The 25,215-nt window shown below is 41.8% G+C and overlaps 1 protein-coding gene across 1 annotated transcript in view; it reads left to right on the top strand.

Moving 5' to 3' along the window:
- The window catches only part of gapvd1 (GTPase activating protein and VPS9 domains 1), a 31,543-nt gene extending 14,204 nt beyond the window's left edge, over positions 1-17,339 (top strand). The window contains exons 11-28 of the mRNA XM_087170306.1: positions 1,247-1,372; positions 1,484-1,657; positions 4,044-4,181; positions 5,459-5,593; positions 6,279-6,398; positions 6,741-6,818; positions 8,124-8,470; positions 8,638-8,725; positions 10,231-10,302; positions 10,404-10,532; positions 10,629-10,755; positions 10,888-11,000; positions 11,670-11,829; positions 11,988-12,175; positions 12,564-12,777; positions 13,594-13,666; positions 13,766-13,963; positions 14,291-17,339. Coding sequence (XP_087026432.1) covers positions 1,247-1,372; positions 1,484-1,657; positions 4,044-4,181; positions 5,459-5,593; positions 6,279-6,398; positions 6,741-6,818; positions 8,124-8,470; positions 8,638-8,725; positions 10,231-10,302; positions 10,404-10,532; positions 10,629-10,755; positions 10,888-11,000; positions 11,670-11,829; positions 11,988-12,175; positions 12,564-12,777; positions 13,594-13,666; positions 13,766-13,963; positions 14,291-14,431 — 2,621 coding nt within the window. The 3' untranslated portion in view covers positions 14,432-17,339. The remainder of the gene's footprint in view (positions 1-1,246; positions 1,373-1,483; positions 1,658-4,043; positions 4,182-5,458; positions 5,594-6,278; positions 6,399-6,740; positions 6,819-8,123; positions 8,471-8,637; positions 8,726-10,230; positions 10,303-10,403; positions 10,533-10,628; positions 10,756-10,887; positions 11,001-11,669; positions 11,830-11,987; positions 12,176-12,563; positions 12,778-13,593; positions 13,667-13,765; positions 13,964-14,290) is intronic.
- Positions 17,340-25,215: the final 7,876 nt, after the last annotated feature.

Genomic DNA, 25,215 nt, shown 5'->3' on the forward strand with positions numbered 1-25,215 from the left:
CAATGTATAGCTACAAGAGGGAAGAATTCAAAAGGTTTTTTTTGACATTTTGTTTGTGAAACTGATAGTCATTGTGACCTCTATCTTATTTGCAATTAGAAAGCTTATAAGCTACTCAACTCATTCTCATTATTCACAAATAACAGTTATAAGCAACACATTGGTGTGACATACCAGATGAGCGTCTTGGTTGTCTAGTTTCAAGCTTTGTGTTGAATCTATTCGTTTTCATAAATACTGTTTGGTTGTTTGATGAAACATGAATTTCTGAACGTATTGCTTAAATCCAACAACATAATTTAATTTAAACCAAAGCAACACATGTTGTTATTCAGTGAATGCAACAATTACAAAATAACAGTGGTTCCCTACTAATTCTCTCCAACCCACCAACCAGCAGCTGCTCGTAGCCGCAGCCGTACCAACATAGCCCAGGAGGGGGAGGCAGAGGCCAGCTCCCAAGAGTCCCTACAGGAGCTGATGCCAGAGGAGGTGCTGGTGATTTCACTAGGAACTGGTCCTCAGACTGTCCCTGGGATGATGTCAGAGAATGAGGTAATGTAACTTGAATTAATATACTAATTTGCAACAGAGATGATGATGTGATAAATTCAAAACCATTTTTTTTCCTGTCAATGAAGGGGAGTAAGACTTCTTAGAGTCAGTGTCATGCATTTTGTTGTGCTTTGTATGTACTGGCAATGTTATGCAATTGATAAGAAACCTTATATCTCATATAAAGCTCCCTGACCCAAATTTAATTCTCTCCTCCCGTCTTTGTTATTTCGTCTAGCAAGAATGACTCATGGCAAAGCAAGTTTGCAACCAACCTTAGGTGATATATATACACCTTTTTTATGTATGCACTTCCTCTCTCTACCACCCTCTAGGTTTTGAACCTGCAGATGGCTGATGGGGCCCAGGGGGATGGACATGCTGATGATACCAAGCTGCATGGTAAACCAGACAAAACCCTGCGCTTTTCCCTCTGCAGTGACAACCTGGAAGGCATCTCAGAGGGTCAGTCTGCAGTCTGATGACACATAAAGCTTAAACATGAGGAAAAAAAAAATTTTTGCTATGTTTTTTTTTTTTTTCTATCTTCAGAGTTATGTCAGAAAAGCATCATTGTGATTATGAGTCATTCTCCAGCTGCTCTTTTGTCTTGCCATACACAGTTATAAGGACAAAAAACAAATAAACAAGCAAACAATACATTTTTTTCCCCTACTCATTTTTTCCTCAGGTCCATCCAATCGTTCCAACTCCGTGTCGTCTCTGGACCTGGAGGGAGAGTCTGTTTCTGAGCTTGGAGCTGGACCATCAGGGAGCAACGGGGTGGAGGCTCTACAACTTTTGGAGCATGAACAAGGTATACATCTCTAAATGTTGCTAAAACATTGAGTTGGAAACTTATTGTACCTTTCTTTTTAGATAAAACATATCCACAAGCAAGGCTAGTCTAACATACTGTCTCCTTCAGCCACCACTCAGGACAACCTGGATGACAAACTCCGCAAGTTTGAGATCAGAGACATGATGGGTCTGACCGATGATCGGGACATCTCTGAGACAGTCAGTGAAACCTGGAGCACCGATGTGCTCGGCAGTGACTTTGACCCCAACATGGATGAAGATCGGCTGCAGGAAATAGCAGGTAGGTGCATGGCTTTAATAGCTGTGTTTGTAGACATTGTAGACACACTTCCTAAGCAAACTGATTGATGTACACAGCATGTGTGATCATTGCACATTTTATGAGATGAATTTGCTTCACAGAGGGACCTTCTCTGACTGTTGATGAAGTAGACTTAGTGAAATGTCATCACCTTGTGGTATGTGGGTGAAATAGCATCAAAAATCAGGTCTTCTATTCAGCACAGGTTCTAATACACATGCATGGCCCAGACATTTTCTTATGCAAAAAAAATAATTTTTTTTTCTAATTTTTCTAATTTTAGCTTTTAAAAAGTGAACATCAAAAGTAAAAATGTTCCCTAATCGAAACCAAAATAATAATTTAGACCAGCATTATTTTCAGATTCAATACAATGTTTTGCATTCAGATAAATGTATGCCGTTTGCAAGTTCAAACAATGCATATTTAGACTAATATATCTCAATATTTATACTTTGGCTGTTTAAGAAATAACACTCATAGTAGTTGGTTTTAGCATTTTGGACCCCACTATATATCTATATATAGTTTAGTTTGCATTATCACAGTGGCAGAAGCTAATAATCCTAATATGCCGATATGTAAGAGAAACATTTTCAGTAGACTGTGGAGGGCAAGTTCAGCTTCAACACTGTTGAGCCAAACTGTGACAGTAAGACATGGGTTAGAAAAAAAAGGTTGAAAAAAGAAAAAGAGAACATTTGAGTCTTCACTTTATTCACACTCCCTTCTCTCTGTATCCTCTGCCTCAGTCTTTTTCCTCACAGCCATTCCCCTGCCCGTCTCTCTCTCTTTCTGTCTCTCTCTCTATCCCTCTCTCTCTCTGACATTCATTCAGTCCCTGCAGTCTTATTGACCTTGGTTCCTTCTCATTTGCATCCACCATTTTTCATTCTTCGGAATATGGCGTTGGGGGACTTTTCCATCATTAAGTGAATTTACAGCGATTTCCTTATGTGTTTTCTCCAAGGGATTGGGTTATGAGATGCACATTAAATATCCATTAATACCTCATTATCCCACTGATAAGATTACCATGATAATGAGGCAGAAATTCTAATTGTTTCACTTCTTGTTGTGCCACTCATTTAATCATCCACCTGAAAGACAAGTGCTCTGCGCCCCTACCTTGAAGACTGTAAACATGGACAGCGGGATAGAGCTCTCCCACCGCCAATGAGAGCCCTGCCCCCGCCAACATCAGTACACACTGTTGCCTGGGTGCTGGCATGCGTGTGTGCTCATGGCGTGTGTGTGCCATGAAGTGGAAGCATGATGTACCAGGGGGTGTGGCTGCCACAGGTCGACTTTTTGGTCCTGAGCCTTGGCCACAGATTCCCACTCACACCTGCTAGCTCTTTTCCCACTCCTCCACATTCTTCTGCCTTGTTAAGCCACAACTTCCTAAGTGGAGATAGAGGGACACTGTGCTGAGGACTTTGGGGGAGGGTGAGCGATTCAGTAATTTGGTCGTGAGTAATGCTTGGCTTAATCAACAGATCAAAGTCATGGCCCCGGAGGCCAGAGCAGGGTGAGATATTACCATTAACCCCTGACCTTTGGCACAGTGGTATATGTGCCTGTGGGTCCCAGCATGAAATGCATGTGACCTCCAACTTGCTGCATTTCTGTATGCAAAGCTCACTGTCTCTGAAACCCCATCCACACAACACCGAGACACCATTTAGTATTTTTGCTGATCTCGGACCTTTTCACAGTGTTGTTTGAAAGTCAGACATGAAGGCCTAAAACTGATGTAACAGTTTAATTTTTAATTAAGATATAACACATAAAACTAATATAAGTTCCATATTGTGCTAAAACTGATCGAAAGGAATTAATTAATTAGTAATTCAACAGTCATTCAACAAGCAAAAATGTGCAAAAACGATCATGTACTGAATGTGGTGAGGATTTGATACTTTCTGAAGATGTCACTTTGCTATTTTTCATCATTCTATAGAAAAAATGATTAGATGAGGAAAAAAACAGCTGTCAAATTAGCTGATAATGAAAGTCGCCATTAGTTGCAGCCCTGCAAATGAAACAGAGCGTTAAATATGAACATGCATGTAACTCCAAAATTTCAACCTCTCATCAAAGGCATCTTTTTCTGAAATAGCATCCTCAAGTTCACACATTGCTCATATTTAAGTTCTGAATAATTTATTAGAACTAATTACAGAATATGAATCATCAGCATTGCAGTAACAACACACACTGTAGATGCTTAGAAAAGGACTAAAAGGTGCCTTCAAGATGACTTTGCCACTACAGAGGTGACTTTTTGCTGGTCTGACGCTTTTCCAGATGAAAAAAAGTTATTTCATGCCGCTGTAAGTTTAACCCTTTGTCTATGTTTCAGGGGCAGCTGCGGAGAACATGCTCGGCAGCCTGCTGTGTCTTCCTGGCTCAGGTTCAGTGCTGCTGGACCCCTATGGCTCCACCATCTCTGAGACCACGAGCGAGGCCTGGAGCGTGGAGGTTCTGCCCAGTGACTCGGGTGGGGAGGCAGTTTTATTCTGCTGATGCAGACACCATTTGACTGTTCTTTTGGTTTGGTTGTTGTCTTGATTCTTGCACTTCATTCCCATGTTTGTTTGCATGCACATGTGTGTATGCATACATGCATATTTATGTTTGTTCAATAAAGTGGGGGTTGGGACACCAGGTGTATTTGCACTGCATTCCATACCAAAAATGTGTGCATACATCTGTCGTCATATTTGTGTGCACTGTGTGCCTGTCTTTCAGGGCAGATCTGCCTGTGCCAGTAAAAGGCAGCTCAGGGTTTCCTTAGAGGGACCACCAGGTGTGTTTGCACCTGTGGTGGAGCAGTGGGGAGGGAATCACAAGGAAAGCAGCTGTCCTCAGTCACTTTACATGGTGTCAGTTTTTTTTTTTTATTTGGCTAGACTTTGCATTGCATTGCACTACATTGTATTGTGTACGTTTTGTTTGTTATGGCAGTAATCAGTCAAGGCATTATTTGTCTAATTGTGTCACTGCAAATGTAATTACAGTGTTACAGTATAAAAAAAAGCAGAGTATACTTTGTCTGTTCTTGTAAACTGAGCATTCAGTCCAAACCTTTTATTAATGAGAGATTATGTGCTGAAGTCCCCCTTTTGAAAACCAGTGTTTTGTGAAAATCGGTAGAGTGCTTTATTAACAGCGTTAAGTGTTTCTTTGAAAAGCCTGGGCCTTATGTTAATTGAAGTAGTACACCATTTCAATATGTGCAGTGCAGAAATGACATGCATGAGTGTCTTGATTGCTTTTTGTTCCGTTTGCTGCCCCTGTTCTGCTCAGTAATAGCGTGATCGGAGGCTTGCTTCGAGTACAGCGCTTGTTTCATGGCTAGGCAGCAGAAAACTACACTCTGAAGAGCACTTCACCAACACATTATTACTAACGAGCATGCAAATGAGTACTGCTGTTAGTATGGAGCCTCTGGGTTCGACCCAACAGCTCCATTGGGTAGCCAAAGAATTGGCCGCACTAGCTTTATGGTTTGGTTTGGCAGTTTTAAGACATGGTAATGTATGCTTTGTTTGATTTCATGCATATGTGTGCACTTGGTTTCCCAATAATCGTAACAGAGGAGGGGCTGGAGTAAGAATGGTCATCATCTGTAGCAAACTGCCACGAGTATGGTGGATTATGAGCTTCTTTTTAAATGGTACTTTATCTACACTTCAAGTGAGGAAAGTGCACATGGTGTCTCGGATGTCTGTTTTTCTAAAGATCAAATTTTTTCCTTTTTGGGTTTGTTTGCAGAGGCCCCAGACCTGAAGCAGGAGGAACGTCTGCAGGAGCTGGAGAGCTGCTCAGGGGTCGGCAGCACCTCAGATGACACAGAGGTCAGAGAGGTCAGCTCGAGACCAAGCACACCAGGCCTCAGTGTTGTCTCAGGTATAAATCTAACTATCCCATCTCTCCCCTCCCTCAATACTGCTCTGTCTATGTTTTCGCTCTAAAACAATCAGTTGCACTTTTGTTTTTTACTCTGTAGTCCTTTTGTCTTCTATAAGTTGAAAACTCATTAACTTACCTCCATTTTTAAATTCAGGTTAAATAAATGGACTACAACTCCTTGTTTCTGTACAGAGCGGTCATGTCGCTGGGAGGGTTGTTAACCAGTGTACTGGGGTCAGTGGGAATTTTTCTTTATGACACAGAGGTTAATGCTGGTTGTCTTTTCCGTGGGCTCAGGTGGACATGCCATGTTGACATGCATGAAGCAGTATCCTAGATTAAGAAGCCAGCGGTGACGTTCCTGGCTCAGCTCACAGGAAAATGTCCCTTGGGATCCAGCCGATGGATAGTCTGTGTCTGATGATCACTCTTTTCTGTGTCTTTCCCCTAACCCATGGGAGCTTACGCTACCAATTTAGAGTTCCCACTGGGTTCCCATCTGAGAGCTACTATACAGCAGAGTCTAAAGAAAAAAATATCCTCTTTTGTTTGAGAAACATTGAACATGCACATTTTCTATCCTGACTGCAGAAACATCTCACTGTAAAAGTGATACTGAGTTGCTTTTGTCCTGAATGTCAACAAAACTCATTTTGAGGTTGTTTGTTTTTCTGTCCTGCAGGTATCAGTGCAACCTCAGAAGACATCCCCAACAAGATCGAGGACCTGCGGTCAGAGTGCAGCTCAGACTTTGGAGGGAAGGACTCTGTGACCAGTCCAGATGGGGAGGAGTCAGGCCACGGTAGGAGAGTGTCACATCCCCGCTAGGCTAGCTAAGCCATCAGTCCAGTGTCTATCTGCTCAAAACAGCGTCGGCCAGAGCTATTAGTCCCTGTCACTTCTACAGCTGCCACCAAGCTAAATCACTGTTTCACTCACTACACTTGTAGTTGTTAAAGTTATACTGGCAAGTTAACTGTTCTTTGTTAGCCTGGCTGGGGAATCATGTTTGGAGACCAGGCTATTATCTTTTTCACTTTGCGTTATAAGCCATTTTTTAAACTAACAGCAATGTGCTTTTGCATATTAGCAGCTGATTTAGTAAACGCTGTTAATTGTCTCATATCCTCTTGTGTTTTTACAGGAGCACACCATCTGACATCTCCACCCTCCCAGGCCGATTCCTTACTGGCCATGTTCGATCCCCTCTCCTCTGGTGAAGGTAATTGGCACTCCCAGAATGCTCTACAGCCAATCAGAGCTAGAAATGAATATCATTAAATTCCCACCCTAATGTCATGGATACACAGAACAGCTTGAGCTTTGCGAAATTAACCAAAAGAGTGTCTGTACCCCGCAAACGAGCCTTACTTACCTAAGCTTGAAAGTGCAAGTGAAATGTCACTTCATTTGGCTCATTTAGTATCCCAGATTATTCTTAGCAGTCTTTGTTCCTGCTTCTGTGCGTTTTGTTTGTAGTGCAGGTGGAAAATGTTTGCGAGAGGAATGGTGGTGACTGTGTGTCTGTGGCAAGGTGAAGGGATGACAGGTTGAGAGACCTCACCCCAGGCTCTTTGGCACTGTCCCCTTGTCCCACTGTGCTCATGGCACGAGTCTGCCATTGGAAGCTTTTCAGGAGAGAGAGTCTACCCTTGGAACAGGTGGCCTACCTACACCTAGGGCTCATCTCCCACTAACATCTCTCTTTAGCACTCTCCCCCACTTTCGAGGTGTTTTTTTCCGCTGGTTTTATTATGCCTCAGCGCTGGCGACAGCAGTGGCCGGACACAGCCATGGCCGGAGACACTGTGTTTTCAGGTTGTCTGTCCGTCTGTCCATGAGTCTGTCAGTCCATCCCATTCTCATGAATGCGATATCTCAGGAATGCCTTGAGGGAATTGCTTCAAATATGGCACAAATGTTCACTTGGTTTCAAGGATGAACTAATAAGATTTTGGTGGTCAAAGGATAAAATTATGAAGTGATGACATTTTATAGCCAAATGGTCAAAGGTCAACTGTGACATAATCCTTTGCAAAAAAGTACATTTCACTTTTGGTCAGATACTGAGTTGGTGATGGTAATCTCGGGGGCTCATTATGAAACTGTGGTAATTGTATAGATCTTCTGTGCTGCCAGGTTGAAGATGGGTTTTTTGAGTTTGCAGCTTTTTGGTTGTCAGAGGCACACAGCCCTGAGGTGGTAATTCTAGTTATATTACGTGAGGTGTTACGGTACAGACCAACACCTGTGCACCTCGTAACACCTCAGAATAAATCTACTGGTAGAATTTCAGTAATATATAAACAGTTTTAAATGCAGTTTAATACAAGTAATTACTTAGAAAAAATTCACTCAATCTTCAGAAAGTCTTTGCAGTGGGCTGTTTAATGACCCATAGAATGTTAAAGAGACTGTTATGAAAAGTATTAATACAAAGTGTACAGCGGTATTTAAATATTGTCAAAATTCATTCATTTAATTTTGTTTTTATATATATATTTATATATGTCTTTTATAACCTCAGGCTCCTCCACTGGTACAATAGTGAGGCCCAAAGTGCACTATGCCCGGCCCCCTCACCCTCCACCCGACCCTCCTATCCCAGAAGCCAGTGCCCTGGGGCAAGAGATGCGCCACTCTCTCTTCACACCTCACTGCCTGGCCCAGGCTGAGCTGGAGCACACCAAGCAGCGCCACTCCTTCCCTGACAGGCTGGTCCGCAGCCGCAGCTCTGACATCGTGTGCCCAGGCCGCAGGCCCACAAGTGACCCTGGCCTTAACCGGCGGGTAGCAGTTGAAGAGCGCGACCCTGCTGGGGCCTTCGCCTTAGGACCCTCCTCATCCCCCAGCAAGGACTCTCTGAAAGGAGAGGTAACCAGCTGCAGTAGTGCTCTGGGTTAACGCCATAGGCAGTTGTGATATTGAGAAATTAAACTTAAAAGCAGCTTAAAAATTGTTTGTCTCTTAGTTGGTTTCACTTGTTTTATTTGAGAAAGTACCAGCATGCCCAGTTGTGATATGTTTATTTCCATTCAAAGGCTGAGGACAGGAAAGACAGTGATGACGAGAAGTCTGATCGCAACAGACCATGGTGGAAGAAACGTTTTGTTTCAGCCATTCCCAAAGGTAAGCAAACAGGCCATTTGGTCATTTTGAACATGTTGTCTCTTCTAAACTGAAAAATGAAGTTTTGTACATTTAAAAGTGATCAGTTTGATTGCAGCGCTCATTTTATGTTTTGTTGTTGGGGAAAAAAAGTTCTCTTAATCACAACTGACAGGAAATATCACACTTTAAAGAGCAGAGCGAAAACCAATTTATAATATGAGAAAGAGAATGATGATCCATGTTGTCCACTCCATTGCTGATGTTCCAGTTGGAAAATGATGTTTCTTGTTGTTTGAAGTTACTCCAGAGACGTGTCCAGTCCTTTTTCTCTCACGTCTCACTGGCTGCAGATTTATATAGACTTTTCAAAGCTAATCAGTCATCAGAGGAGCTTTAGCTGTGTAGATTGTTTGGCTGTAGCCCTCCCAGCAGTGCTGTCAGCCAGCGGCTAATGGTCATTAGATAGACCTCTCTGTCATCAGCACTGATAGATGACACATCTCTTGTTGCAGTTCCCCTCTACAACCATCTCTCATACATCTGTCTGGGAAATAATGAGCTGTGCCCACACGGAATGACTGCTTATTACTCTTTGAGATAATGATGTTTTCTTAAGTAAATATTAAATTGATATTCATAAAATGGAGGACGGTGTGCACACGGTAAAGTAGAGAACCGTGAAGCTTAGACCACCAATCTCCCGCCAAACCTCTGTAGAGTCCATTGTGTTTGTTCTGTTGCTCTGCATGGTGACGCACAGTCAGTTGTCCCGCAGAGCGGCAGCCTGTGTGTGAAAGGCCAACCCTGTCTGTTGTGTTCCTCACAGTGCTGTATTGGACGGCTGAGAGTGATGTCCCAGGTAACGCTTCCATGCTGTCATCATTGAGCTAGCTTTCCTGCCGGAGCCAGCGGCTGCGTGCCCATGCTGCTTTGTAGATGTCGCCTTAGAGCTTTAGAGCTGTGATGTGACATGGTGTAGCCTGAGTTCACGCGCCCACACTCCTCATCCATGCATCCGTTTTAATCACCCTTTCCTTTTTTTTTTCTTTTTTTGCTACAGTACGTTACCATTTTACTGTATGGATAATACAGAATATCAGTGTAGATACTCCACCCAATGTTCCCTGTGTGTGTCATCAAATTGTAGACTCTGTGTCTGTCTTGTTTGTCCTGTTTTCACCCTCGTGTTAACAGGATGAGCATCAGTAGGATTATTTACATCTGTATTGACTGGACTTTTTATAATGAGTTACAGTGGACCTTTGTGATATTCTGGTTTAATTCACCATTTCAATATTTTTTTGCTTTTTTCTCAGTAAAGTTCTGCGACTAGACTTTTTTTGGGTCTCCTGTATGATACCATACATCCCACATTGAGATTTTTAGTCTCAATAAAACCCATGAAAAAATACCAAAGATTTAAAGTGGCTGTCAACAGCTGACTCATGATCAGCCTGTCATCCAGTGATAGTGGAAGTGGTGTCACTGCCCCAAGTCAATCATCACATGTCTCTCCTCCACAGCTCCAATCGCAGCATTTAGGAAAAGGGACAAACAGGAGAAAGATGACATTTCCCAGGAGCGTATCCCACAAGGTTAGTCCCGGTTTGGTTTAATTTCACTCCTGACGAGCTGAAACAAATCCACCGTTGTGGGTTTCATTTTAATGCAACCTGTTTGTTGGTGGGTTTGTCAGAAGACCCATTGCCCAGACACAGCAGTCAAGCGCAGGCAGCTGAAGACATCCTGGACAAGTATAGGAACATCAAGAGGCCCAGCCCGAGTGATGGAGCTGCAGCTGGAGCTTCCTATGATGGTACAGGAGGTCAGTAAAAAAAAAAACAACACATGCACATGAATATTACACACACTTGCATTACGGTTAAAGATTTTAATTTTGTATTTTTGGATATTTTCACAGATCTCTGTGTTGAAGACAGCGTGCATGACTCTCCAAGAGAAGATACTCTGCAGAACATTTCCACAGATGACCTCCCAGACTCAGCCAGCCAGACGGCACAGCAGCATGACTCCAAGTTCTCTTTCAGGTCGGGCGTTCACAACCTTGCAGGAAACCACAAAACTCACTCAACAATCACTCAAGATGCTCTCGTTTTCTAAGCAGATATTGCTTAGCCATTACTGTTAATTCGATTTATTTTTTTGTTTGTGTCTACCAGTGATGCAAAGAAGAAGTTGAGGTTGGCATTGTGTTCTGCAGACTCAGTGGCTCTGCCCATCATGGCCCCTGCAACCACACGAAATGGGCTGCCTGACCACATGGATCCTGAAGGTAGGAGTTCTTGAGCTTTTATGCAGAATTATAGTACTTGATGTATTCATTTAGAGCGATTGTAAAAAATTGGTCTTATCTATTAGAGTTTAGGTATCTTTGTCACAATGCTCCACAGGGAGCAGGGTACAAGCCTTTAATGTTGGCAAACATCCAACTAGCTGAAAGTGTCCTTAAGCAAGACACCAAATCTGTACCACCTTCACCGTCTGACTCACTTTCCAAGGTTTAAGGCAAGGTTGAAAGAGTGGGGGCTGTTAAAATAGAATCCCCATATGGTGTCAGTTAAATATCACATTATTAAACCATGATAAATATTAAAAATACTTGTGTAACCACATAGATTAATATTGGCCAAACATTTGATCATAAAGATGCCAGTGTTCTGACACTGCACAAAACTATTACTGACCTGTTTAGCTTTGCTCATAGCAGTTCTGCAAGGTACCACCTTCACATCCTGAAGGCACGACAATAGCAGGCAGAGTCAAGCGACCTCCTGTGAAATGGTTAACAGTAAAACCATAAGACTCCATCTTTGTGCCCATCAGTCACATTGTCATGTGGAGGCGGCAGCCTGATCAGATTACAGCAACCAGGCGTTCCTTTGTGAGCTGCGAGCAGTGTTGTCTAATGCTGTCTCCCTATCGTCCCCTCTCTCTCTCTCAGACAATGAGATCGTCTGCTTCCTCAAGGTCCAGCTCGCAGAGGCCATCAACCTCCAGGATAAGAACCAGATGGCCCAGATCCAGGAGACCACGCGCTGTGTCAGCCGCTTTGACGCACGCACCTGCAGGAAGCTGCTGGCTGCCATTGCGGAGGATTACAGGTAAATCTGGAGGCCTGGAGAGACGAGGGGAGCTCACTTAATGAACCCCATGGGTCTTTCATTCTGATATCTTTTCTTTGTCCAGTGTATAACCTTGTTTCAGGGAACCGCAGAGAGTGATAAATAATAAGATACAACTTTTGTGTATTTCCTTTTAGAAAGCGAGCACCATACATAGCTTATCTAACCAGGTGTCGTCAGGGCCTGCAGACCTCTCAGGCCCATCTGGAGAGGCTCCTCCAGAGGGTGCTGAGAGACAAGGAGGTGGCGAACCGCTACTTCACCACTGTCTGTGTGAGGCTCCTTCTTGAGCACATGGAATCCAAGATGCTTGACTTTATCAAGGGTATGTCTACATTTTCATATTTCTTTTAACTAATCCCTACTTGACTTGTTTGTTCTTCAGCTGGCCTTTGCTGCTACCCTCCAAAGTACATTTTTACCTCTCTATTATCCTATTGTCTGCCATTTTTTGGATGTTATACATGATTTTTAATGTTTTTGCTGCTATTACTCCACAACCAAAAGAGAGGCAACTGTACATTTAATGATGTCAAGGCATTCCCCTGTATAATATTAAACATTAAACTCCTTTTTTAAGTATTTGATGTGGTTATACACAATGTCACTTCCAAGTTCAACTTACCTCACTTAAAAGCAATCAACAAACAAGGTTACTGCATGTATCCCTTTCTGGTGTTAAGTCTGTGATTTTCTGCTGATTCCCCCCCCAGCTTTCCAGGGGTGCACAGCGGCGGATGACAAGACGGCAGCAGTGGAGGATTTTCTGCGCTACTTGTACGGTGCCATGGCCCGTGATGCCATTTGGCAGTATGCAAGTGAGGACCAGCTGCAGGATGCCCAGATGGCTATCGAGCGCAGCGTTATGAACCGCATCTTTAAGCTGGCCTTCTATCCCAACCAGGATGGAGATATTCTCAGAGACCAGTGAGTAGCTGGAATGTCTACAGCTCCAAAAAAAAAAAAAAAAAGAGCTTTAGTGTTATGAGGCTTTAAAACTGTGAAAGAGTGTGGAGACAGCAGAGCTCTGTTCTGGCATTTAACACCGGAAATAATGTTAGTCATAACAGTATATAGACTTTGATACGGTACATTAGTGGTGAAAAAAAGTTCTTTTTAATTGTCTGTGTTGGTTGAGGACCTCAGCAGAATGGACAAGTACTGAGGTGGATAAATGTGAAATGTGAGTTATAAAGCAGCCAGTGTGTTTTCTGTGTGGATGGTGGTTTGAGCTCTCACTCATGTATTACTTTTCTTTTGACTTGTGTGTAAGTAAGAAAAGAGTAAGTAAGTATTTTCTCATGTATGTGTGTATTTATGCAAATTCATTGAAGTGCTTTTGTACTGGTGTAAAAATGCCCTTACTTTAACATAGCTTCAGAATGGGACACTCCCCACCTTCACACCTCACAAAGGTTTTGCCCCCACAATTGTCTTTGTATGCAAGTAATTTGAAAGCATGTCATATATTCAGAATATGCTGTGATGCTATGATGTGTGACACTTTATCTGCTTCTTTATACGACTGGAAAAATGTAATTTAACTTCATTTCAGCTACATTAACTAACAAGTCAGGTAGCTTAATTTCTACTGTAACCTGCTTAAAAGGTTGGAAGATGCATTGAAAATAAAGTGCTTAATATTAAGGTTAAGATTAAGTTTTCAGGACAGCTGCACTGCTGGATTGGACAGAATGTGTGCTCTATCTGTTGTCATATACTGAGTTGTTTTGTCTCACACAGACTTTTCCATGAACACATCCAGCGGCTCTCAAAAGTTGTGACGGCCACTCATAAAGCTCTTCAAATCCCAGAGGTATGTTCTTTCACTTACACACATGAGAAGAGACATTCAAGAAGAGACTTGTAAGTTCAGAGAACTTCAAAAAGTGTAGTTGAACTTTTCTGGTTGCAGGTTTACTTGAAGGAGGCTCCCTGGCCCTCTGCACAGTCTGAGATCAGGACCATCAATGCGTACAAGACGCCACGAGACAAAGTCCAGTGTATACTGCGCATGTGTTCCACCATCATGAACCTCCTCAGTCTGGCCAATGAAGACTCCGTCCCTGGAGCAGATGACTTTGTCCCTGTACTTGTCTTTGTCCTCATAAGGGTAAGTCTGTTCTTTCTTCATTCCTCCATACTGAAATTAGACTCGCTACTCAGCTGTATTTTCTTAAACAAACTCCTCAATTTCTAAGAATTTGTACCTTCATTATGGATCACTTATTGAATTCTTGTCAATAACCATTGAAAATAGTCATCAGGAAATGCTTTCACAAAGCGACTGTAATTGCAGTGCACCATAAAGACTGCTATCTGCTAACCTGCGTGGATATATTTTACATATTTCCATATTTATGATTATAATCTGTACGGCGTTGCGTGAGGTTCTTTCAGCGGTTAATGTGGGCCCATCCCCACATCTCCTCCCCTCCAGGCAAACCCGCCCTGCCTGCTGTCCACCGTTCAGTACATCAATAATTTCTACGCCAGCCGGCTGAGTGGGGAGGAGTGCTATTGGTGGATGCAGTTCACCGCGGCGGTGGAATTCATTAAGACCATCGACGATCGCAAGTGAAGCAGAACAGCCACCTGTATGGGCAGACTGCGGGGGAAGGAGCCGGGAGACTGGGAGACTTCCCAACCAACTGCTCCCTCTGCACAGCTTATAAAACCTGGCCCACAGCCTGCTCTTTATTTGTATAGCTTGTACATAGCCAGAGACGTTGAAAGATTACAAAATATATATTACTGTATGTATGTGGACAAATCCAGGTTTTAGCCGTGGTGAAAAAAAGAAAAAAAAAAAACGGCCTTGGGGAAAAATTGGCAAGATGTTAACTTTGAACCTGATTTGGATTTTTCCTTTTATCTTTGTCTCTTCAGTAATGTTTCACTTTTGGGGTCTGTATTAGGAATTTTATATACACACAGTTACCAATATGACATTAAATCAACGTAAAAGATAATCCTATATAAAGGGACCAGACTTGCTTGATGTGATCACTGATCTTTTTTTTTTCCCCCGAGTGAGAGGGAAGGGCTTCCAATTAAATTACAGTATAATGTTCATTAAATGCATTGTAACGTTGGGATTTACAGTGCATGATAGTTACTGATGGGATTTAGTGACTCATAAACACTGAAATCACTTCACAATAACCATACTACTCATCAAGGTTAGTGTATCAAACAGTAGGGCAGCTTATTTCAGGAATTGTTTACTTCATCTTATTCCCAAAAACACGTGTGTCAGTGACAATTTGGACATAAGGGCCCACATATTTATATGAAATAAAATGTATTTATTTCTGTAATTCTATTTAATGCTTTTGTTTATCTAATTTTAAAAAAAATGAAAATGCATATCATGCCCATTCGAGATGTCTGAGGCAAGTGGTGTTATTATAATAAACTTGCAAGAAAAGCTTGAGTTAGGAAGGCACCTTAGCAATGAGTAGCCCTAAAGTGGGGATGCTGGACGGTGATGATACAGGGTCAGTTCGTGCACAGAGAAGTGGTGGCATTTATGGATATATTGAAAATAGTGCCTTTGGTGTGGGGCGCTCTGTACAGGTAGTTATTTTTGAGTTTTTCTTTTTTTTTTTTTTCTTTTTTTTTATCCAGCATAGACATTAATACCCCCGCCCACACACACACAAACACACTCCAATGGGCCAACCACGTCCCACTGAGACACCTTTGTCCAGCCCTCGCCGCAGGAACATGAGCATCAGCACATCACTGATTGTCATGGCTCTGTCCCTTTAATGCACTTGAGTTTGAACAACTGTCCCCTCTGGTTTTCTCGATCCTACCTCAGAGTTGAAACCAATGAGCCTGATATTGGTCTGTATACAGTTAACTGTCCTGCATTGGTTTACACCAGAGTACTGGATCATTTTTGCACTGGTCAAAAATAGTAAAACGGTGACGGGGAAGGGAGGAAAAGTTGGAAATTGACCTGCTGTGATGCTTATTGTCGTCACATCACCCTTAATTAACACAAGCCTTCTTTAATGAACAAAGACATTTTAGTTTCTAATCTTATACCTGAGATGCCACATGTTTCCGCATGGGCTGACTAGTGAACTATTGGATATTAGCTCTACCTCCTCATAAGTTCAAGAAAGGGACTCGTGTTTATGTGCACTTATATTTCTTTCTTTTTTTTCTTCCAATTTGGCGTGCTGTGATATCCCAGTGTCATTGTATCTTTCCGATAATAGTACAAGCATGTCTTTAATTATCCAGAAATAACTAAAACTCCTTTTCTCTTGAAATCCTCTGCTTCATTTTTGCGCACAGAAGTGCCACATGTATTATAGTTTTTGATAATCCATTTCTTTTCATGGTAAATGACCTGACAGCACAATACACAGTAGGATAGAAGAGCAAATAATCAACACTATTGACTTGTTACTGACTTGCAGTTTATGCTAAAGTGGTTGGTGTAGTACTTGAGTGTGGTTTTTGTCTAGTGAGTGTGTGTGAGACGACTGCGTGATTGGTTGACCCTCTGCCTCCTCTTGCATGAAGTCATTGAATGGTCTGTACATTCTCAATCATGATAAACAGTAGAATAGGATTAGTATCTGCCACAGGCCAGTAATTGAACCTGCAAGAGGATGCAAAGCCTCTCTTTGTGTCCGTGATACTTGCATATCAGAACTCGATTTATTTTGCACAAAACAGACGTCTTTTCCTGGAAAGATCTGACAGGGAGCAGTGCATTTTGAAATGTCTTTACTTTTGGCATTTGCAGTCATAACATAAACATATTGTGATTAAAATGATATTTGAGTAGCGAAGTTAAGCACCTGACTGTTACTCTCTCGAGCTGATGAACATCCATGTTTATGAGCAACATCACAAATGCATTTTTATATCCACCTACAGTAGCACGTGCACTAGATTCGTATGTGCAGTGCACTTCCTTGCAGGGTCTGTGTAATCAATTTGATGAGAAAACCATGCACTGGAAAATCAAGTTGCAGGTTGCATCTATACTAATTAGGTTTATGTGATGTCACTTTAATTGGAAATACATACTGCACAAATCTGATGAAATTATTTGGACCTGGCTTATGTTTCAGTGTTTCCTCAGATAGCCGGTCACAGCAGCTACGAATGACCCCAGTGGAGGACTGATCAAAGCAGCAAGTTATTTACAGACAAGCGCATATGGCTGTTATAGCATCTGTACGTTTTTATCCCTGATCGTATGCAAACCACCGGGCACTGGTGTCAAGTACAGAGACTAAAGAGTTGGTCCGTTCTTCGAAGCTTTACTGCTCTGCTCCCTGTACAATTGAGTTGAAAGGCTGAGCAGAGGAAAAAAAAAAAACAGAAGTTTTACATCTTACATCTAATTTTACATTTAATTGTAAGCTTGCACAATTATGACATGCGGGGAAAGCCGGTTTGTCTTTACTGTGATTAATGCATTATGTAATTCTTTAAAAACAATAAAAGAAGCAGAAGTTTTTCCTTTTTTTTCCTTTTATTCTTCTTGCTCTGTGCCTCTTGAGATACATTATGCATTTTCTCCGCAGGAGTTGAATATCATGTCTACTGTACGCGCACGATAATGTTTCATTATTCTGTGGCTTCTTGGACAGTTGTAGGTATATCTGGCCAACAGTTCACAATACAAGAGATGCTAGGGAAATTTATGCATGGAATATAATTGTTAGTGGGGGCAGTGGAGCAGCATCATCCAATCTAGCAGCCACAAATAGCAACCTCTCAGCAAACATTTCATTACTGCTGACAAGTGTACGGTGGATTGTAATTGGAGATATCCCCTCATCTAAAAGCCCTCCTTACTTCACCGATTGCCTTCTCTAATACTCATCTTTTTTTCATCATAAACTTCTTCGTGGGGTGCTTTGTGTCCCCTGATGATATCTTGCAATCGTTAATTTAAATTCAAATTTTGGTGTGTGAAGTTAATTAGCTGCGTAAGCCAATGGCTAGATAGGCCAGATTTGAGATCGGATCTTTTGACTATGTGGCACTTAGCTGATGTGTGATAAAAGGAGACTTGGTTTTATTTTGTATTAAACTGCACCACATGCTGTATTATTATTGGCTAATACCTGCCTCAGCAGTGAAATAGAGGGAACATGAGGCTCACTTTCATGAGGTGTTACTGTTAACTTCAAGTTTATAGAAGGTATCAGTGCAGAAGAGTTTGTTTTTCAGGTGATGGCAGATGGATCAAGCAACGAACAAGACAGGTTTTGTTTGACTCTTCTGAGTTTTATATTGATGTCATTCCTGTTGCTTGAAGATCTAAACAGGCCTGGGGTCTCACCCAGATGGCTGTGCAATAACAGATGATCAGTCCAGCGGGGCTCATGCATGACTTCACACTGTTGGTCTGGTACCTCCTGACTGTAGGGGAACAGTGGAGGAGAGCTTCCCCCGACCTAACTGTAGCCTCCATCTCCTCACATTCAGCCAATGATCTCATGAAATCACACAAATTCCTCTTAGGTTGGCTTCCTGTAGGGTTTTGTGGAAATACAAGTTAAACTTGTTGAAAATGTGAAAAACCATGATGAGAACATGTAGATTTTTACAGTGACACAATAAAATGATCAGTAATGCCTTGCTGAAAAATAATCAATAACCAGTTGTACATTTTTGTATGAAAGTATAGGGCCCTAAATTCAATAGATGGAAGTATAGTTTAGTAAGATCAATAATCTAGGTGTAGAAAATAAAATGAAGTGCAATAAGATGACAGAAGGTGTATTATTAGATACCACAAAATGCAGAAATCCCCAAATGAGCATTACAATTTTACAGAGATTCCAGCTTTATTCCAAAGATCCATTACCCTTAAAGCAGGTATTCGTAGTAACCACATCAGACCATCACAATGCAGTTGTAAGAAGCACAACAAACATCCCCATTGCTGTCTGATATCAGTGTACTGCACGCTGTCCACAGCACTGGTGCATGTTTTACCCTCGGTGTCCGGCAGATGGCAGACGCACCATTCCCGACGACGGTCTGCAGAGCTGATCTGAGAGCGGCTCAGACAAAGAACACCACGGGGCACGACGGCTTGACATTTTAAAACCAGTGGGACCTGCTGTCTGGAACTGGATCTGTTTTGTTTATTATGGATATTAGACAAATTAAAAATGTATTATTATTATTATTAATAATATCATTATTATTATTAGTAGTAATAGCAGAAGTAGTAGTAGGAATGACAACACACTTAAAGATGAAAAAAAGACAATACTTTTTAATACTTAATAATAATTCATAAGAATGGCTATTGTTGTGCAAAGTTCCTCGCGGCATTTTCCATGTTGTGAGAAACTCATACAAGCGCGCGCCCTCTTCCCACCCGTCACGTGCATATATATATAGGCTATATATATATATATATATATATATATACTGTGTGTACTCCATGCTACAGATCCATATGTATAGTGGACTAATCTGCGGTTAGTGGCGGGAAATCTTCACAAAGGACAAAATAAACAACACAAGGCAGCAGCACGTCAATTAAATTAAGTGGGGGGGAGGGGTCCAAATGAACAAAATGTCAAATACACATATTAAAACTTAAATGAAATAGCCGCGAGGATGCAGGCAGACGAGGAGATTAAAACTCAAAGGGATACCAAGTCTCTGTGCCCTGAAGTGGTGATACTGTAAATATATGCAAATAGTAAAAGTGAGCACCATTCTCTGCATCAGTTTGTAAAAAGCAAGAGACAAAGGGTTGAAAAGGAGATTTGTGTCTTGCAACAAATGACAGAACAGCTCTGGTTCATTAGAAGGTTGCTATAGAGAGTCAATATTAAACCATGGAGATGCAGTAATGCTAAGACACTACCAATCATGTTAGCTATAACATCATTCCAAAGCAGACTTTATGTGGACTAATGCATCCTTTTGCACTTTTATTGTGGCATTAAACCAACGAGGATTTGGTCTAAAATATTAGACACAGGGATAAATGACATTCCCCATGCTTTCCTTTACTGCTCACCACAAAGCATATCAGCTAGGCAAAGGTGTCAATTACAATGGTGCTTCTGATACTACCGCTCCTTCCTTATATTGTGCTTATATCATTAAAAAAAAGAACAAATTTCGCAGGCTCGGCTAATCACCTGTGAGAAAAAGAGTGGGTGGTGACATTAAATTGAACCGTGGAAATGGAACAGGAATTAGATGCACTTAGCCATCACATGTTAATGGCAGCAATCAACAGCCAATTACCCAGCGTACTTGAGTACCTTGACAAGTGCAGGTGTACCCTACAACTAACACAGGACTCTTTCGAGCATTTCCATAAATTCGACAGTAAACTCTCTCTGTGATTGAGCATGCATGTTTCATCGAGGTTGCAATTAAGCAACATTGTTAGGCAAGTGTCAAGTGTGGATCGTAAGGAGAGAAAAAAATCCCTTAAGGGCAATAATAACATGTATTTTACCTGGATGCATGTAAATCAATAAAGTTGTAATTTGTTTATATTAAAATGACCTTTGTTGTAATTGCCAAGAGAAATGCTCCTGGTGCTTATAAATATGTTTGCTGATTTAAACATTGCTAAATCAATGTTCAGAAACGTGTTGGCAGACAGCAATTTCTTGTACAGCTGGACAGTGCAGTGGTGTCTCTGCCTGGCGAGGACCTCACTGTGAACATGATCCAGGCTGAAGATCTGCTGCTGATGCTGATGATCTCTGTCACTGGGGTGGATTTCAGGGCTCAGCTCTGGCTGCTGCCCTGACAAGTCTAGGAAAACACACACACACACACTCAAACATGCATAAGATGAACACATCAGACCTGTGCACACTGCGAGGCCAGCGTCCTGGTATGACCCACTTTGATTATTCTGTCCTTAAGCAACAGGTGACGGGCTTCCCCGGATGTCATCTGTGTCGTTGGCCTCTGTTCAGAGACGGCATTCAGGACCCAGGGAGAGCTGGCTGGCAACATGCCCGATCTACAAGTGAGCTGTCCTATCATTGACATCAAGTAAGCCGAAGATGTCATGTCTTCATCTTGTGAGAGTTCAATCCCCCTTTCAGGATGGATCAAGCTCTCTGTCGCTGGAGAGAGGCTGTGCAGATAAGTGTAGCGGCTCATACTTCCTCCTGGGAATGTCTAGAAAATAACCCTCGGGACACAGGCATGCTTAATAAAGCCTGCTTTATTGGTGATCATGAAACAATACATCGCACCAACATGTGTGTCCTCCCTTCATCTTAAAACGTAATATTTTAAATGTACAAATACATACATACCCTGATTTACAGTTGAAGTATATATTGTTGCACGAGTGTTGGCTGCTTTTTCTGTATGTCCGGGCACAGAAATGTGCTTTGTAAAAGCTCTGCATGGCCTGATATTGAGGCTGCAGTCCATCTGGTGGATATCACTATAAGCTGCTGCAGTGCTGAGTACTGATCTGAGCAGCTGGTGGACAGACTCCACTCCACCGACTCCGCAAAGGTTACCAAGAAGTAGAAAAAGACATAAAAAAGAATTAAGGAGGTGTATCAATAATCTGATTGAAACTAATAACTGAAACCATATTTTGGAAAGAATAATAATATTACAATTGGAAACTCACTGTTTAATTAACATTATTCAACTATAAATATATAAATTGAATTCATTCCTGTTTTGTTGAGATGTTTTTATTATTGTTGATCAATAGTCTCATTTAAATAATAGGCAGTCAATGACTAATAGTGCAGCCTTCACATGAAGCAAACATATTTTAGAATATTCAATATATTACGATATGACCATTGACAGTCCATTAGCTTTTAAGAATGACCTGTTCACTCGCTCCTCTTTCTCTCTCTTTTGTCTGCCCTCGAGCTACTTGACTTGTTCTACTTGACTCCTGAACCATTTTAATATCAGGCTGCCATGGGTTTCCTTCCTGTAAGCCAGCGTCTTCATATTTGTGTTTCTGCCCTCCCAGAACGAGAGATAAAAACTGGAGTAGTGAGCGTGCTGCTGGTATCCTCTACCAGTGTATATTAAAAGCATTAGTGACCCTGTTAATGGCCCCTTTAAACACCATGGAGAGTGTGCAAGGAGCACAAATGTTGAGAAAATATTTTGGATTCACTTGACTAAGATATTTGTGTAAATATTAAAAAATGAACACCTGCCTCCTCATGCTGCCTCTGATAAAATGCAGAAATGTTGATTTCCTAAAAGATGTTATTAAAAAATTCATCCTCAAGTGCAGAACACTGCACCAAATTTTTTTTATTCCATTTGCAAAAACATATCATATCATTGTAGTTTGACATATTACAACAACACATTTTTGAATTAATTTCATCAATGTACACTGTTAGAAAAATCAAACAAGTCAATAGAATCCAACACGCCAGTTCAGTTTTGTTTAGTGCTAAATGCAACAGCTAGTTAAAAGTTCATATTAATCACTTTTGAAATGACATCAATAAAGCAGCCCAATGGAAAAATGGCAATTAAGCATTTATTGGCCCAATGTGATCAGTGTTGTCAGAGGTCATGTGCAGACATCATTGGCAGAGTGTATGTGTGGTTGAATGCACATGCAGAGTGTGTGCTTGTGCATGTGCAAGTCCGGCCCAACTTTCTTTTTTATTTCTTTTTATGACAAACATGCCTCTATAAAAGACACAGCCTCTCTCCCTGCAGCAAACCTCTTACGCTCCGTCTCTCTGTCACTGGCACCTCATTTCTTACTCACAGAGGAGTCCACAATGCTATATATTAATTAAGGGTTTCAGAAACAATAATGGTGACAATAAAGACAGTCCTCCCTCTTTGTCCTCCGCGTTCTGCCATCAGACGACATTAGGAGGCATGTGAGAGGAGATAGGGGAGGAGGAGGGGATGGAGGAGAGATAGAGCTCCTTCTCTCCAGAATGTAATCTCCCTGATGTTACATGGTGCAGCCTAAACTGATAAATTGCAGATTAAATGGCGGCCACACTCCACTTCACCCTACAGCCTACACCACACCCCCTTAGTTCCTCACATTTTTGCTATTCACTGCCTTCTTGGCCTGTCAATTCTGCCTAATCGTGAGAGGCACTAAAACACCAGGTCTTGACAGAGCCAGATCAAGAATGATGAACATCTCTCAATGGCAAAAGACTCGTGCTCCTAACTCTACTAGAAGGCTCGCATCACTTATGCAGAAATCAGCGGCGTGCCAGCATCCAGGAATTATGCCTGCTGACAGGAGATGCATGAGGTACGCATTGTGCGGCTGGAACAGCCTTGACAAGTTATAGTTAACTGCAGCAGTGGCGACCCCAAACACAAAGGATACAGGGGCTTATTAATGGTGTAGCATCCATGTCAATAATCCCTGCTTTTGGGTTGTGTCCAGAGTCATGTATCTTGCCACTACAAGTGGCACACATACTTGGTTTTACAGCATAAAAACACACACACTGACACACACACACACACACACACACACACACACACACACACACACACACACACACACACACACACACAGAGCACACACTTCCTCAGTCCCTTTAGAGTTATGGGCTGGAAAGCTTTTTTTTTTTCCCTATAGAATGAATGGCACAGCAGCTGGAAAAAATGAAAGGTGAATATAAATATCAATATATACGTCTGTGTTTAATTATTTATGTTTCCCTAAAAACCCTGCCTGGGGGAGGGGTGGGGGTCCTAAAAGCACGAATACAAAGAAATAAGTCATTAAATTCATAACCGCATGTTGCTGATGTCGTCTATGGAAATATTTGTAATGTATATTCTAATTTTTTCTGAATAAATTAGGCAGAGATGCATTTCCATGTAAATTTATTCAAGGCGAAAGGAAGAGGAGTGTGGGGGGTGCAGTAAGATCTGCCAGATTATGCATAATTGTAGTATTGTAGCCCTCATTTCTACATCTAGCTCCGTATTGCGTGGTCATTAAATTCTAAAATAATGGCAACCTCACAGCTTCTCTGTCCTAATTGCCCCTTCCATACAATTGCCTTCTCAAGACAATATGATGAAGTGTGCTGAAGGACGTGTTAATAAGATGGCATTTCTAACTGAGGAGGACAGTGCTTTGGAGTTGTACTCTCAGGGTATACCAAGTGGAGTGACTTCACTCACTCCCTGTCTTTCTTATTTGCTCACCTTTTTGCTGTTTGATGCCTTTGAGGTGGCAAACAACTGAGCCGACTGTAGTCCTGACATGTCAGGAGGAAACTGGGATTTCAGCTTGTCTCCACTCATCTCAATATGTGGAGAAATCAAAGAGGGAAAAAGGCTCATTAATAAAAACTTGTCTCTAATCCACTCAGTGGTCGGGGGGGAAATTTTTTTAATGAAATGCAACACGTTACCTAATTGCGCATCTGCATCAGGAGCACAGTATACATTTCAAAGGAAAATCTGCATGAATTTCAAATGTAGTATCTCTCAATTGAGACCAGATAGGAGTGAGAGGAAGGGAAGGAGAGATCAATCTTTGTGATGATGTGTGAAAAGGGCAAGCTCCTCGCCCAGCTTGTACTTTTCCTCATTACCTTTCATTTGGCAACTAAGCATCTTCCACTTGATACAAAATAAACAACTTGAATGCAGTGTGTGTGTGTGTGTGTGTGTTGGTGTGTGTGATGATATCCAGTGGAACCTGCGTGTCCTCATCTGTGCTTACATGTAAACACACATTTCAGACTGGGAGCTTTAGTTGCACTTGCATGATAGAAGGTTATTATAACCTGTTTAAAGTGTCCCCCAGTGGACATTTTGTCCATGCTGAGACTCGGTGGACTTATCACCAGCAGTTGCACGGGCCCCCGAACTGTCTGTGCCGCAAGCCCCTCACACACGCACAACACCCCAGAGTGCTCTCCTCGTAGCCTAACCCACCTAAACATCCTCTCAGCTCATTCCGCCTCTGACGTTTAGCCATGCTTCATCTCCACATCCTTAAAAGCAGAAATTAATGACAAGCACAAAGCTGCTCATTTATAATTGCTTCATTATACTGTTGTGTTCTCCTGACAATAATGGTGTTGCTGGTGTTTTTCTAATTATATGGCATTTTTTTTGCTCGTTATCAAGGACTTCAGGTAATTGTGGAGAAAATAATGACTGTCTGCCTGCCTGCTTCCTCTGTCTCTCATGGATTGCACATCACAAACAGTCTCAGTGCAACCCAGAGCCTTATCAAGGAGGCTGTTGGGTTGCCTTTTAAAGCTGACTCCACTTACCCTGCAAGTCATCAGTGGCCCAGTGGCTCAAGCATCTCTAATGAGCAACTTGTATTCAACTGTTTGACTCAAGGTTTATGACAGATTACAATTAGTGATTATTTTTGTT

This window comes from Seriola lalandi, unplaced genomic scaffold, assembly GCF_002814215.2.
Source record: "Seriola lalandi dorsalis isolate HSWRI2012SDOR001 ecotype SW California unplaced genomic scaffold, Sedor1 jcf7180002054945, whole genome shotgun sequence".
Lineage (NCBI taxonomy): Eukaryota > Metazoa > Chordata > Actinopteri > Carangiformes > Carangidae > Seriola > Seriola lalandi.